General features: G+C 37.9%; 1 protein-coding gene across 1 annotated transcript in view; it reads right to left on the bottom strand.

The window, feature by feature from the left end:
• LOC129438740 (eukaryotic translation initiation factor 4 gamma 1) overlaps positions 1-14,266 on the bottom strand; it is a 42,440-nt gene extending 28,174 nt beyond the window's left edge. Inside the window, 5 exon segments of the mRNA XM_073863174.1 lie at positions 3,387-3,407; positions 3,761-3,793; positions 4,178-4,258; positions 4,351-4,489; positions 14,108-14,266. Coding sequence (XP_073719275.1) covers positions 3,387-3,407; positions 3,761-3,793; positions 4,178-4,258; positions 4,351-4,443 — 228 coding nt within the window. The 5' untranslated portion in view covers positions 4,444-4,489; positions 14,108-14,266.
• Between the last annotated feature and the right edge of the window lie 104 nt (positions 14,267-14,370).

Genomic DNA, 14,370 nt, shown 5'->3' with positions numbered 1-14,370 from the left:
TGCATTGCTCTTGACTAAATCCCTTTCTACCTTTAATAAGATATATAATATTAGGGGTGTGCCTTGGCACTGCCCTCACAATTCGATTAAATTACGATTCACCAGGTAACGATTCAATTCAATTTGATTCTACGATGCATTGTGATGCAGCAGAATTCTACTGTACACAAGAACACAAATTTTTAATCAGTCAAGTAGTAAAGTCAAGTGCAACTATTCTCAACAAAAACGGACAATAACAATTATATACCTGAGATGAGAATTTTACACACAGCGTAAGTCTTGTCTAGTTTCCCATTAACTTCATAGAATCCGAAATGTGCCCATATGTCCACTTTCTATGGAAAAGGGTGCGGTTTTTATTTACCCGTCTATCACGGTCATCTCTCTCCACAACCTCATTCACACAGACCTCTGGTCCCAGAAAATACCCGTAAAATTGCCAGACAAGCGCCTGTGTGAACAAAAACTCGTTCCGTTAATCTTCTGGGATCGTTGCCGGAAAGAGGACCTAGTAAGATACGCGGGTAACCCTCTGTGTGAACAAGAAGCCGCAAGAATGCCGTAAAGGGCGTGTCGAAGTGAGGACGCGCGCGTCATCATCACAACACAAGTTATGGTTCAGCTCCTTACAACGAGAGATAACATGCATATAAACATTCATCACGAGAAATGTTGCAAACTAGATTGAAGCAGTTATCAGGAAATGATAAATGAGACGCATAAACAATGACGAACGTGCCGTAGTGAGGACGCGCGTGTCTTTGCAACATGAAGTTTGTTCAACTCTTTAAAATGAGGGATTTACAACATTCACAACGAGAAATGTCAGCAAACTGGACTGAAGCAGATATCAGGTAAGTTAGCTTATTACTTACTGCGTTGAAACGGAGATCATTCAGCAGCATAAAAGAATATCGCGTCACGTGCTCATTTGAGCTAAAATAAACTAAAATACCCGCGCGTCATCCCAACAAGTCATTCAGCTCCTCAAAATGCGGGTTTTAAATGCATATAAACAATCACGATGAGAAATGTCTGAAAACTGTATTAAAGCAGAAATCAGGGAGCTTGTCAAATATCCACTCTGAAGCTGAGATCATTCACCAGCATTAGAACGGTGCGTCACGCGCTCCTTAATAATCTTATCATAAACAAAAGTGCACGCGAGTGGTTCTTGGAGAGAGAAATAATATATAATATGCAAACTTCAGTCGCTGAGTAGAAGAGTTGGCGGGTCTTTCTATAGGTCACGTGTCTTTCCGGGACCGTCACATGCCGGGTAAACTTGGCAGTGTGAATGAAAAAAAATCTAACTATTTAGGAAAAATCCAGGATTCATATGCCGTGTATTTTACGGAATTTGTGTGTGAAAAGGGCTCACCTCAGCCATCTTGATTGTTGTTGTTATGCCCCCGGAAGTAATTTAAACTTCACAACTTTATTGTCCACTCGAGGCCCGAAAATAAACAGTGACATAATCGATTATGGCACTTTCCTGCATCGATGCTGAATCGTGCATGCGCACATTATGATGCATTGCCGAATTGATTATTGTTGACACCCCTATATAATATACATTATTATTTATTATTATTCTTTCATCACTGACTATTTATCATTAAATATATGGCATTAAATATTTTAATAACATAAAAACCTTACTGAAAGATTAAAAAAACTCTGTTTTATATATCGTTACCATGGTATAAAAGGAATCCTATCGTGATATAAGATTTTGGTCATATCACCCACCCCTACTACGTTGTCTTAGGCGACGACATGTTTGTCCTGTGGTGGCTACCATACAAGTTTGAATTTAAGGGGTGAGCCGTTCTGTTTGCATAACGCAATCTCACCACTAGATGTCGTTAAAATTCACACACACACCACCTTTAAAGATTCACTGTGTAGATTTTTAGCGGCATCTACCAATGAGATTGTGAAATAATGGTACCATCCACAGCTCACCCCTTGCTTTCAAAACGCATAATGAAGCTACGCCACAAGACAAACATGTTATCGTCTTAAGGCCGGGATACACTGCACGATAATTGGCTGTCCCAGACGAAAGATTGCCATCGTGAAACTATCGTCGCGATTTCTGTGATCGTGGCTCTCCATCGGTGGTCCTATGTCGTACAGTGAGAGAGGTTCAAAGACGGCCGTTTTCCCAGTCTTGCGTCCAAAGATAGCCTACGATAGTTTTCTGGCAGTGTCAGAAATTCGGCATGATCACCGCACAGTGTGTTTGCTGCTACGACCTACGCGCCGGTATTTGTTTACCACGAGCGCATGCTGGTGACGTTGATAAGGTAATGATCTTATAAGAGGACAAAAATCGTGCAGTGTATTCCGGGCTTTAGACAACGTATTGATAAAATGCGCTTCGTAGAGCAGTTTGTCCGTTTAGGGCTACTGTAGAAACACGACGCAAAATGGCGACTTCCATGTAAGGAGACATGCGATGTATCATTCTAAAGTAATAAAAACAATACAGTTCATTATGTAAGGTCTTTATACATCACTGATAATATTGTTAGGTAGATTATATTGCATTTCTATAAAGAGATCCTTCAAAGTTACACAATGCACCTTTAATGTGAGAAATACAGAAATACGATTGAATACGACTGGCTAACATGTTTAAATCAAGTGATGCCAAATATGGACGACACTTATCTATTAAAATAAGTATGCTAGTAAATTTAGCTGTAGAGGAACTTAAATGCACAATATGTAATTTTCACTGCTAGAGGTCACTATACAAAAAAAAATTGATGACCCTGTAAAATGATGGAAGTTGTAATCTTCACTTTCACTGCTGACTGGAAGTCAATTTGAAGAGACTTACAAATAAGGTATGTATGATGTAATGAAATAATGTTTTATAATCAACTTCGTAGCGCGCTTGACGCTAATGTCTATGGACACTAAAATACTACTTTGGCAGGTGTCAATGCCCATAAGACATCTCACAAGAGTGACTTTATAGTCTTGATTTTGGGTCGCTCTTGCAATGCTATGATGTCATAACACGATCGGTCTGCGCACCACTGCATCAAGTTAAAACATCTATAATTTTTTTACTGCAATAAATGTGTAAACCAAAGACAATGTGGACATGATAGGCAACCTTATGAAAACTGAAAACATGTGAGATAATGTAAATACACAGTGCCCAAATTTTCTGATATTTTAAAGTAAAAATCTTACATATTGTGCCTTTAAATTATTGATAATTTTCTGTCAACGCTAGACCCAATGTACTGTATATCTATTAAATGCTAAACTGCAATGAGACGCAACGTCCAAAGAAATCTATCTGATGCATGTCAACACAGTCCAACAAACTAAATGAAGACTCACAAACACAAAAGCATTACCTGCAGTGACCTGAATCCACCCTTCAGCAGCACACAAACGCACAAACACACACACATGCAGCAAAAGAGCGAGAGAAATGAAGAGCGTGTTATCCATCAGCACATAGACTTAGAGATACACAGCAGCATGCAAACAAAGCATTTTACCACCATGTGTGTGCGTGAGTTTGTGTAATTGTGTGTGATTGATTTGTTTGTGCGAGTATAAGAGTGAGTGTGTGTGTGTGTGTCTATGTGAAACTGTATGACCGAGTTTGTGTGTTTGCAAGTAAGCGAGTGAGTAAATATAAGAGTTTGTGTGAGTATAAGAGTTTGTGTGTGTGTGTGTGTGTGTGTGTGTGTGTGTGTGTGTGTGTGTGTGTGTGTGTTAGTACCTGTTGTGGTAAAGCTCTAGGACCTGAGGCAAACTAGAAAGAGAAAGCCAGACACACACAAGTCAAAGATGAAGACACAGAAGCAACAACAGGCACAAAAGCAGAAGAGAGAAACACCTCAGGTCACACAAGTCTTCATTACTCAGAAATGTCCCTAACAATATTTACATTTCATCAGTTTTGTGTGTATAATGGTTTGATATGAATCCTCTCTGTGCATTAACTTTACTCTCTCTAGTTTTGGTCCGGATCATGTTCAACAAAACAGCAGGATTTCTGAAGTAAAAATCTTCATGCAGAAACTCATTCGTAGCAACATCGACAAACTTACCATGATGTTGTTACATGTTGGTTGGCACACGTTAAGTCTATTCAACTATTTAAAATATGCACATTTTAGAAGTGTTGTTTACGCACCGGCCGGGGTTGGGCTGCGGGATTCATTTGTGGTGGAGGGGTGCCGAAAACAACTGGGGGTGGAGCAGAAGGAAAACTGGGCTAAAGAGAGGAAGATATGAAGCATTATTAAATATCACAATAATAAATCAGAGTACCAATACAGAAGTGATGAGAAGAGAGGTTTGTGTTACCTGGGACAGGCCCGGGGAGGGTGCAGGAAGAGGGGCGGAGGGATAGGGTGGGACAGCTGGGGGTCCAGACTGAGGCTGAGGTGCCTTATTCATTTCACCCGAAACATCTGCATTGAGACGCAGCCCCTATTAACAAAACCTGAGAGAATAAAAGAGAGAGAGAGAAATGTTAATGATAAATCAGATTTCATTGATCTGAAGTAACATGACATTTAGGAGCATAATGTCACGTCAAACTAGACTTTTCAGTCCATTAACCAGTCCCTCCAGGATTTCGCAATTTATTTTTGTGATCAAAATGACTAATATTTTGGACAAAAGCATCTGCTAAATGACAATGATATTGCAGCGATAATTTCCAGAAATTTGCAAAATTTCCAGAAATATTATTAAGAAGTTAAATATTAGATCATTTTATAAAATAATATGAATATATTTTTCATTTTTGCGATTATTTTGCAATGAAATAACAAAATAATGACTGCAAAATAATGCCATGTTTTGTTGATTTTGCGCCGTTTTGCAAACTTGAGAGACTGATTAACTTCAATGTATATGCCTGTAAATGTGGCATACCAGAAACACAAGCTCTTGCGAAAACAATTGAGCATTTCACAGCGCTTTAAAGTTGGTTAAACTCCACCGTACGATTTCTTATAATGCCAGGATGTGTGAGCAATAGGTCATCGACACATTGCATACGTAACTTTTTCATAAAATTTAAGATGGAAGAATCATTCATAGTAGCGGTGTTGCACAATCCTGTCTTGTTAAACACTTCTTTGAATGATTACAAAATAATGGTAACAGCTTTAAAAAGTTATGATACCAACACATTTAATTTGTCCATCAAGAAAATCCTCACAAATTAACACAACTTTTATGAATTTTAAAATCTAAATGCTTTTACAAGAAATAAAAAGCCAACCTTACGCTATTAAGCAATCAACATTACACAACATTTCACTTTAACATTAAAGCTTCAGATAACACTCAAACTTCATTAAAAAAAAACATGTCAACTCATGTTCTCAGATAAGTACAATTTTAGATTTTTTTTATTTGGGAATTGTTGCAATGGATTTTGTTGTTGTTGCAATTTTCATGCATGATAAAGTTTAAAGTTCCCAACAGCATCTGTAGTCCCAACTAGCAATCATCCTTTTTAAGACTCATAAAAACATTCAAAATCCTAAGTGATGTTATTACTGATGTGTTTTATGTTGTAGAATAAAACGTGACATCACACTCACTCTTTCTAGAAAGGAATTGAACTTAAATTCGTTAAAAACATGCGAAGGTCCTCATACATCACTAGTTTTTAACTAAAAAGTGATTGTTTTTTCACTTATGCCGCTTTTCCATTGGGACGGGTCAGTTTACTTTTGGGAGCTTTTCCACTGGGTGCAGTACGTAGTACCCGATACTTTTTTAGTACCACTTCGTGCTTGGTTGGGGTTCCAAGCAACCTGAGCTGATACCGAAATGTAACGCGAAAACACTGTAGATCACTGATTGGTCACTGCCAGTGTCTTCGCTATAATGTAAAAGATTAGCTTTAGCTTCATGCTAGCTTGCGCTGTCTCGAGCAAACCTGTTGTCATCTGTGCTCTGCTATAAGTTCTCAAACCCTCTTTTAGCGATGAAAAACCTAGACAGGTTGAGAATCAGGGACACCATAACAGTGTTTTTCCAGACTTGCAGTTTGTGGCGGAAAATTCGCGAAACGCACGTCCGCATATATGCTTAAATGCAACTTAAATGGGGCTCAGTGGAGCGCGTCGACTGACGCCACAGGTGTTTGTACAGAAACCTTCATGTGAGACAGAGGTAGTGATAAACGCGATGTGCAAACATCTAATTGTGGTGGTCAATTTTAATTTTGTGGTGGACTGAGATATAAATGAATGTATAGGAATGTACAACGACGCTCTCACTTGTATGATGTCACAGCAGCAGGCAGCATAAATATAATAATACAATGTAATAATAATATAATAATAACATAATGACACGCCTATATAATCCCTTTCCCTTCCGAAGTGTTACTAAACTCGATGGAAAAGCTAACCAAGCCAAGATGAGGTGAGCTGACTCGACCTCACCCAAACCAAACCGTAGGGTACTATGCAATGGAAAAGTGCCATTTGTGACGTGAAACTTTGATTTTTGGTTGCACTGCCTCATTTTTTTATGTCTGAGCATCTCTTTAAAACTTTTTTGTAGAGTAAAACATGAAAATATCTTGAAAAAGCTTGTTGTGATAACCCAGATCTTATTTAAGGTGTTTAAGCAAAACCCGATTCAAAAACCCCATTGACTTCGGGATGAGAGAGCTGGTAGTGCTAAAATGCAAACACGTTTCTGGGTTTTGCCTACAAAATGACATCATCCCCAGCAGCTCTCTATACTACACTACACTGCACTACAGTACTAATGTGTGTCTGTCCTGATAGACGAGACTCAAGCTAAAGAAACTCAAGAGTTATTTTACAGAGAGGATTCTGACAAACAGCTCTCTTTACAAGATCTAAATATAGAGTCAAACACACACTGGATACAGTACGGACAAACCTCGATCTCTATCTCTGACACACACAAGAAGTGCTATGAAGTTCAGCTGTAACATTACACAAGTCTAAATACACATTACCGACTACATACAACAGGTCGAGGCCAAAAAACTCTTGACTCTCAATTATCCTTTACTTATATTATATATATTTTATGTGCTTTTATGTATAAGTCATTTAATACACATCATTTTAGATATCACGAGTGCAAACGCCCACAGTCAGCCTGTTGATCAGGTAAAGAAACACCCCAGTCACATTTCAACACAAAACCTAAAATAAATAATGACAATTACATTTTATTGTGACATAATTTAACGTCAACTGAGAAACCAATCAAATTTAAACGTTATAAAAACGTTTTACATGACAACAACATGTTGGGGTCATTAAAACTAAACTTTAAATAAGTGCTCTTTTTTGAAAATGACGGCATTGTAGCTTCTGCAAATGACATAAACGTAAATCTGTTAAATCAGTGACATCATGCGCATGCGTTTAACATGTTTAGTTTAATTGGTTTCTATGTGCAAATCGGACAGTTCATTGTGATAGGATACAGTATCGATCATCTCTTCGAGCGATGCAATATTTGCAGATACATCAAAAATGTATTTGATGCAATTTTGATTCGATTAATTTACAGTTACATATTAATAACTCACGAATGCAACCAAAATATATAATATGAATATTTCATTAAAGGCAGGGTGCATGATCTGGACCTTCTTTTGATAGGCCCGCCCCACATATACGCAACCCAGGCAATGATGTCGGTTAGTAGACACGGTCCTTACTGCTGATTGGCTGTTTTGGTAGTCGTCCAAAGTGTTTTTCAAAAATCATGCACCCCGCCTTTAAATTCTTTAAAAAAGGTTCACTCACTGTCCCAACTGGGACACTTACAACAAAAAAAACTTGCATTCATTCAACAACATAAGCAGTCAAAGTCTTTAGTGTTTCAGCTGGTGCTGGCAAAGATTTCTGCGATATGCAATTCTACTGCTGATCGTTGCGGTAACAATATTTCTTGTGGTATATCATTTCCTAGAGAAATGCTATTTTTATTTGCTTTTTTCTATTATATTACATATTTATTATAATTATCATAGTGAAATAAACAGATAATACATATTCTTCTGCGAAATTAAAAAAGCTATTTCAGACATACTGTTCTTTTTAGGCAAGTTTGTCGCTGTTCTTCTCCTAGCTCGTCTCAAATTTATTTTCCGCTCTCTGCTTTGAGCACTAGGTTTACCTTTGAGCACACAGTCTAGCCAATAGTATGACAGTGTAAGACCTACTTGGTGGATATTTAGTAAGGCCCCTTCTGATTGGTCTAATTTGGCCAATCTAACCATGCAACAACAAATGATAGACACGCAAAATAAATGTAACATATCACAACTTTCTGTGATATAAATATCACAACAATGATACAGTTTCTGTATATTGTGCAGCTCTAGAAATGTTCATATTTTATAAAGTCGCAATGAAATTGAAATGAAAAACTATATATATATTTTAAAAATTGTGGTATTATTAACAAATGACTGGGAGCAGTGAGCTTCGTTATTTTTAAAAAAAATTTGTGTGCTCATAATCTTTAATCAAAAATGCAAATCTCCTCCCCTCCTCAAAACGATCTTTCTTCACTTCCGGTCAAAAGTATGGCAGGTGGGCGGGGTCAGGGAGAAGATCGCAGCGATTAGCAATTAGCAACACGACCCAACTTCAAACGATCCAATCAGATCTCGATGGACAAATTCAAATCCAGCCCTGCCTTATTTCATCACAAAAGCCGTTTCATTCGGATATACGTCACCACGGGGAAAATAAGGCAATTGCTACTTCCGTTTAATGGCGACTTTAAACTTTACAAGCGAAAATAACTAGCTTCCAGAAACGCCGCCATCTTAGACACCTCTGCATTCATGAGAGAGTATCAGCGTAGTGTACGCACTTTTCTTAGGGGTGTGTGACAAATGCGGAGGGCGGATGCAGAGCAGCGGCAAAAAAAAACTCCGCAAACTGCGTACACTCTCACCTGAATGCTTAAGCGTCTAAGATGGCTGTGTAACCGAACGCTAGTTATTTTTGTTTGTAAACAAGGCTTCAGACTGCCACCAATTGGTCGCATTTTGCCACCAAATTTTGAGAGTGTGCCACTGAATTTTACATCCAGTCGCAGCACATGTGCGACTAGTAAATGTAACCTTTTTTTGTGATGTGACACTGAAATTGAAACAGCACATTGTACTTTCTGCATCTGTCATTAAAGTATTTATTAGTAATACAGTATTTGGTTAGCATGTGGATTTTTGGTGTGTGCCCCCAAATTTTCTGGTTGCGCTCCTAAAATTTTCAGTTGGGGACCACTGTGCTCCTAGTGAAAAAAGTTAGTCTGGAGCCCTGGTAAAGTTTTAAACATGGATATTTCTAGGAGAAAAACCAAATGGATTACCCTCAGAAGGCATTTGTTTACTCCCTGAAGCACAATCTTTAGGTTTGAAGGATGTGGACCCCATATTCATACATTATAAAACTTGGAAGAGCTGGGACATCTAGAAAAACTAAAAATGTGTTGATCTGAAAAATGATGGCCATATGCAGCTTAGATGGCTTGAGGGTGAGTAAATAACAGGATTATTATCATTTTTGGCTGAACTATCCCTTTAATTTAGTGCATCTGAAAACTACACCTATGCAAATGAAAGCATTCAGCGTACACGAGTTTGGAGTTTGTTGCCATTGGATACAGCACTGCAGTGTGAGACAGCACCTAGAAATGCGACAGTCATGCATGAGTGACTAATACTTCATATATATATATATATATATATATATATATATATATATATATATATATATATATATATATATATATATATATATATATATATATATATATATATATATATATATATATATACACACACACAAACAATCAGTGCACAGCTGTATGATGACTCCAGAGATCTTTAACAATGAACTTTGACCCAACACAAGCAGGACACGCAACATACTAACAAGACATATCAGTGAAGTTAACTTAAGGTGTCCAGATTCATTTATTTGTCCATTATAAGAGTAGCTGTGACCCTACAGAGTTTTTGGACATTTTTTGATGGATGGATGACGTCTGCATGGAGGTGAAGTGTACAACCCTAATAAATTAATTCACAGTCCTACAGTTCACATGACACACACAGGCGCGCACGCACACACGATCATTTCCCAAGGCCAGATTGAGTAACTGCTGCGTCCTACACGTAATGCATGCGCATGGAAACCGACACACTCGCGTACACACCTGTAACAGACACAGACACGAATATATGAAAGCTTTGTTGCACACATACACACATTGAGGCTCTTTACCGTGTGTCTCTTTCGGTCTCTCTCTCTCTTTCTGTCGGTGTATCTCACTGTCCGGTAACGCGAGACGTGCAGCGCGTCGCCATGTTCGCTGGCGCATGCGCTCTCAGAAACAGACCACGTGGGTAGCGCGCACGCACAGACGCAGGCGCAGCAGTACTCTGTGCAAAACAAATCTTTCTTTAACGCTTATTATACAAACACTTTATTTGATGTTACTCATCTGTGTTTAAAAAATACACAAGACATCAACATGACTAAACACGTGGGATTAATTTTAACCAAGCTTATATTTCGAACGAAGTAAATGGCGGAGACCAAAGTACCGCGATACGTGGGTAATATTAAATAAAAAAATAATTTTTTTTAGTAAAATGTTTTACAAGAATATAATTTGGATAAAAAAAGCCGTTTAATTGGTAATAAAGCTTTTTTCCCCAGCTTGAATATTGTTTTTTAACACAAGGGAGAGCTGTTTAATATAATGTATTTGCATTATTATTATTTTTTATTTATAGACCACTTCAAAAGATGTAGACAACACTGGTCCAGAAGCACTTCCTGCTTCCGTTTTTTAACACTAGATAAATGTTGGGATAAAATAAACCAACAGAACATATAAACCTGAATTAACTGAAGTTAAACAAACATCTTAAAGATAATAATATATGTAAAATAAAAAAATAACTGTCACAAACTGTAACAGGAAGTGTTTCTGGACCAGTGTTGTTTACATCATTTGAACTGGTCTATAGAGTTAAATATAATAGTATTTAAGAAATGTGACACAATTTAAGGGCTTTGGAGTTGCTGGAGTCAGTGAAAGGTCCAAGTAGGACTTAAGATCTTTACAAGAAACTGAAAAATATGGTTGAGCACCTAGACATTTACATGTCAAAAACAATTGCTAAGTATGAGAAATAAATTTATCAAAAAATACAAATCCTCTACGCAACTGTAAAAATTACAGCAACCAAATAAAATATTTTTGTATGACAAGGAAAAAATTTGCAACAGAGAAAAAACAAAAAAAAAATATGTAAATCCTTCCAAAACAGAGATGTGTATGTTCATTCCCAGAAAATATGAAACATGGATTATTCTTTATCACAAAATAAACAAAGTGAGTCAATATCTACAAACATTTTCTTTAAATAAAGTTTAACATGGTAAAAAAATTCATCATATTTGTAATTAAGTATTAAGATGACAAATCCAAACTTTTCTCTATGATAGGTCAGATTTAACACGCGAATGACGCAACACAATCTGCAAAAAAATGACCAATTGCACTTATAATCAAAATGAAAAGCTGTCATTTTTTTGGGAATACTGTAGTTTTTTATTTTATTTTTACAAATGTCTTATCTGTGGGCTTCATTTTTTTATGTTCCTATGCCCTCATAGGCCCTGTCCCAAACTCCAAACTTGTGGACTTCCACACTTTGATGACATCACGTAGTGCAAACCTTAGGGACCCTTAACGAGAGTCCACGAGGGCTCACCCGAGTTGCATTTTGGGACAGACTCGAGCGTCACGCCGGAAATAGGAAGAGAAGTTGCCCATCAGTGTGAACTCCTCCCACCTGTCATCTGTTTGCTCTTTTGCAAGGACTTCTGCAGGCTCCACGCACTTTACCGACCCAGAAACGCAGGCTTCGCTTAAGGTCGCATCATGAGCACACTTCGGAACGTAAAAATGGCAGATGGGACACCCTAAGGAACCGCAGACTAAGCAATCACACACAATTTAAGGCCACGAGACCGAAAGCCCACATGAAGTGCAACACAAACACAAAATCACAAATCTCCTCCTCGAAATGATCTTTCCTTACCGGGGAACAATCCAATCGTCTCCATTGACTTTGTATTGCGAGAGGGTGCCTGTCATTTCTGTCTTATAACAAAAAACAGAATAATGCCTTAAAGCTGCTGTGTGACAGGATGTACAGCTAACAAGCCAAAAAAACCCAGAAATTTTTATAAGCTGTCGAGACGTAAAAGTCAGCCTTAAGGAAGAAAAAAGTGGATCGCCGACTACGTTTTCCCCTAGTGGGCGCAGTTCTACTAATAGAAGTACTATGACAAGTTGCCTGTTTCCAGTTTTGTGTCTTTAAACGCTCATTTTTTTTATGTCCACAGCTTATAAAAACGTATTTCTGTTTTTTTTTTGGCTTGTTAGCTGTACATCCTCACACAAAATGATTGGGCATCATTCTGTTTTTGTTATATGCCAGAAATGACAAGGAGGCAGCCTCTCGCAATACAAAGTCAACGGAGACGGATGGATTGTTTCCCCCCAGGTGGGTGTAGATTTTAGGTTATGACGTGCTGCGCTCTGTCTCTATGTGAGGTGGGCGGGTCCGAGAAAAGATCGCAGTGACTAGCAAATAGCAACATGACCCAACTTCAAATGATCCAATCAGTTCTTGAAGGACAGATTCAAGCCCACCCCTTCGTTTTATCATTTCAGTGGATGAAAAATATGGATATATGTCACCATAGGGAAAATATGACAACTGCTACTCCCGTTTTATGGTGACTTTAATATAACACACTATGAAGTGTAGTTATATAATTAAATTACTGAACTTAAAAAAAAATCATATTTCATTGCTAGAGACCATGCACCTTTCATGAGAGAGAGAGAGAGAGAGAGAGAGAGAGAGAACAAACCTAAAGTGAACACACACAGACCTCCACCTCATATTTGGGTAGTTGTTCTTTCTGTCAATTGTAGGTCAGTGAAATATTAATCCATTTTCCATGAGCAGAGAAGATAAACTCATGGTCACTATCAGTAGTATAAAAAAATTAAAGCTGAATCTCAGAGCAGCTGTTTCAGGTCCTTCACAATGTAACGCTGTTTATCTGATCTGTGATTCTTCCATGTTATACAAACATGTGGATGTCTCGCTCTGGTTTGATTTATTGTTTCACATACCCTAGTTAATCTCTGCTCATTTAACTTAAACACCTCAGATTAAATCTTGACATGTCATGTTTTGTACAAAATACACTATAGTGGTGAAAATATTCACAACACCTGCTCAATAAACCTGAACCACAAAAACCAAATGACAACATATGTGTGAAAGCACACACAGATTCCTTATAAAGCCTTAACTTACGAAAACCAACACACGTTTTACATCATAATAACTACCAACAACAGCACATGTATGCTAAAATGCAACAATGTGAGTGCGTGTTGTTTTAATGCTGAGTCACAATCTTCATTTAATTAAAGGGATAGTTCACCCAAAAATAAAAAAATCTGTCATCATTTACTCAACTCTCGTGTTGTTACAAACCTGTATTCATTTCTTTGTTTTGATGAAAACAAATTAAGATATTTTTGAGGAATGTTTGTAACCAAACCAATCATGAGCCCCATTCACTTTTATAATAGGTAAAAAGAATACTATGGAAGTGAATGTGGCTCCAAAACATTCCTCAAAATATTTACTGTCGTGTTCAACAAAGACATTTATACAGGTTTATAACAACATGGGAGTGAGTAAATAATGACATAGTTTTCATGTTTAGGTGAAGTATCCCTTTAAATGATCAGCGATTATTTAGTGTTTAGTCTGATGTTCACGTGTTGAACACGCATCAAACTTACAAACCCAAGCGAAATGGTTTTGATCATCAGACAATCACATGTACTATAAACAAAACCCAAACACAAACATGATAATATTATTAGACACAAAGATAAACAGATATAGATACACACATACGCACGCTCACAGTCACGCGCCTGTAAAGCCGGCAGCGTCTCGTGTGTAGTCGTTCCTTACCGGGCAGGAGTTATACGTTTGGATTCGGGGTTCGTCCGGATCTGGGCCGGATCAATGGATCAATTCCAAACCGAAAGAGAGACAGAAAAACACAACCGTCTGGACCGGACGGAACCTTTTCCGGCGGAAACCGGCGACTGGGAACTTCCGGATCGGTGACAAAAGGGAATCCCGACCACGTGACCACAGAAACGGCGTGAGGTCAGAAAACGACTTATGAATATTAATAAAGCGTGACTGACCGAATCAACGTCATGTTGCTG

The sequence above is a fragment of the Misgurnus anguillicaudatus genome, chromosome 24, assembly GCF_027580225.2.
Source record: "Misgurnus anguillicaudatus chromosome 24, ASM2758022v2, whole genome shotgun sequence".
In the NCBI taxonomy this organism is placed as follows: Eukaryota; Metazoa; Chordata; class Actinopteri; order Cypriniformes; family Cobitidae; genus Misgurnus; species Misgurnus anguillicaudatus.
Note: the sequence above shows the minus strand (reverse complement) of the source record. Positions and strands in the feature narration are given on the sequence as shown.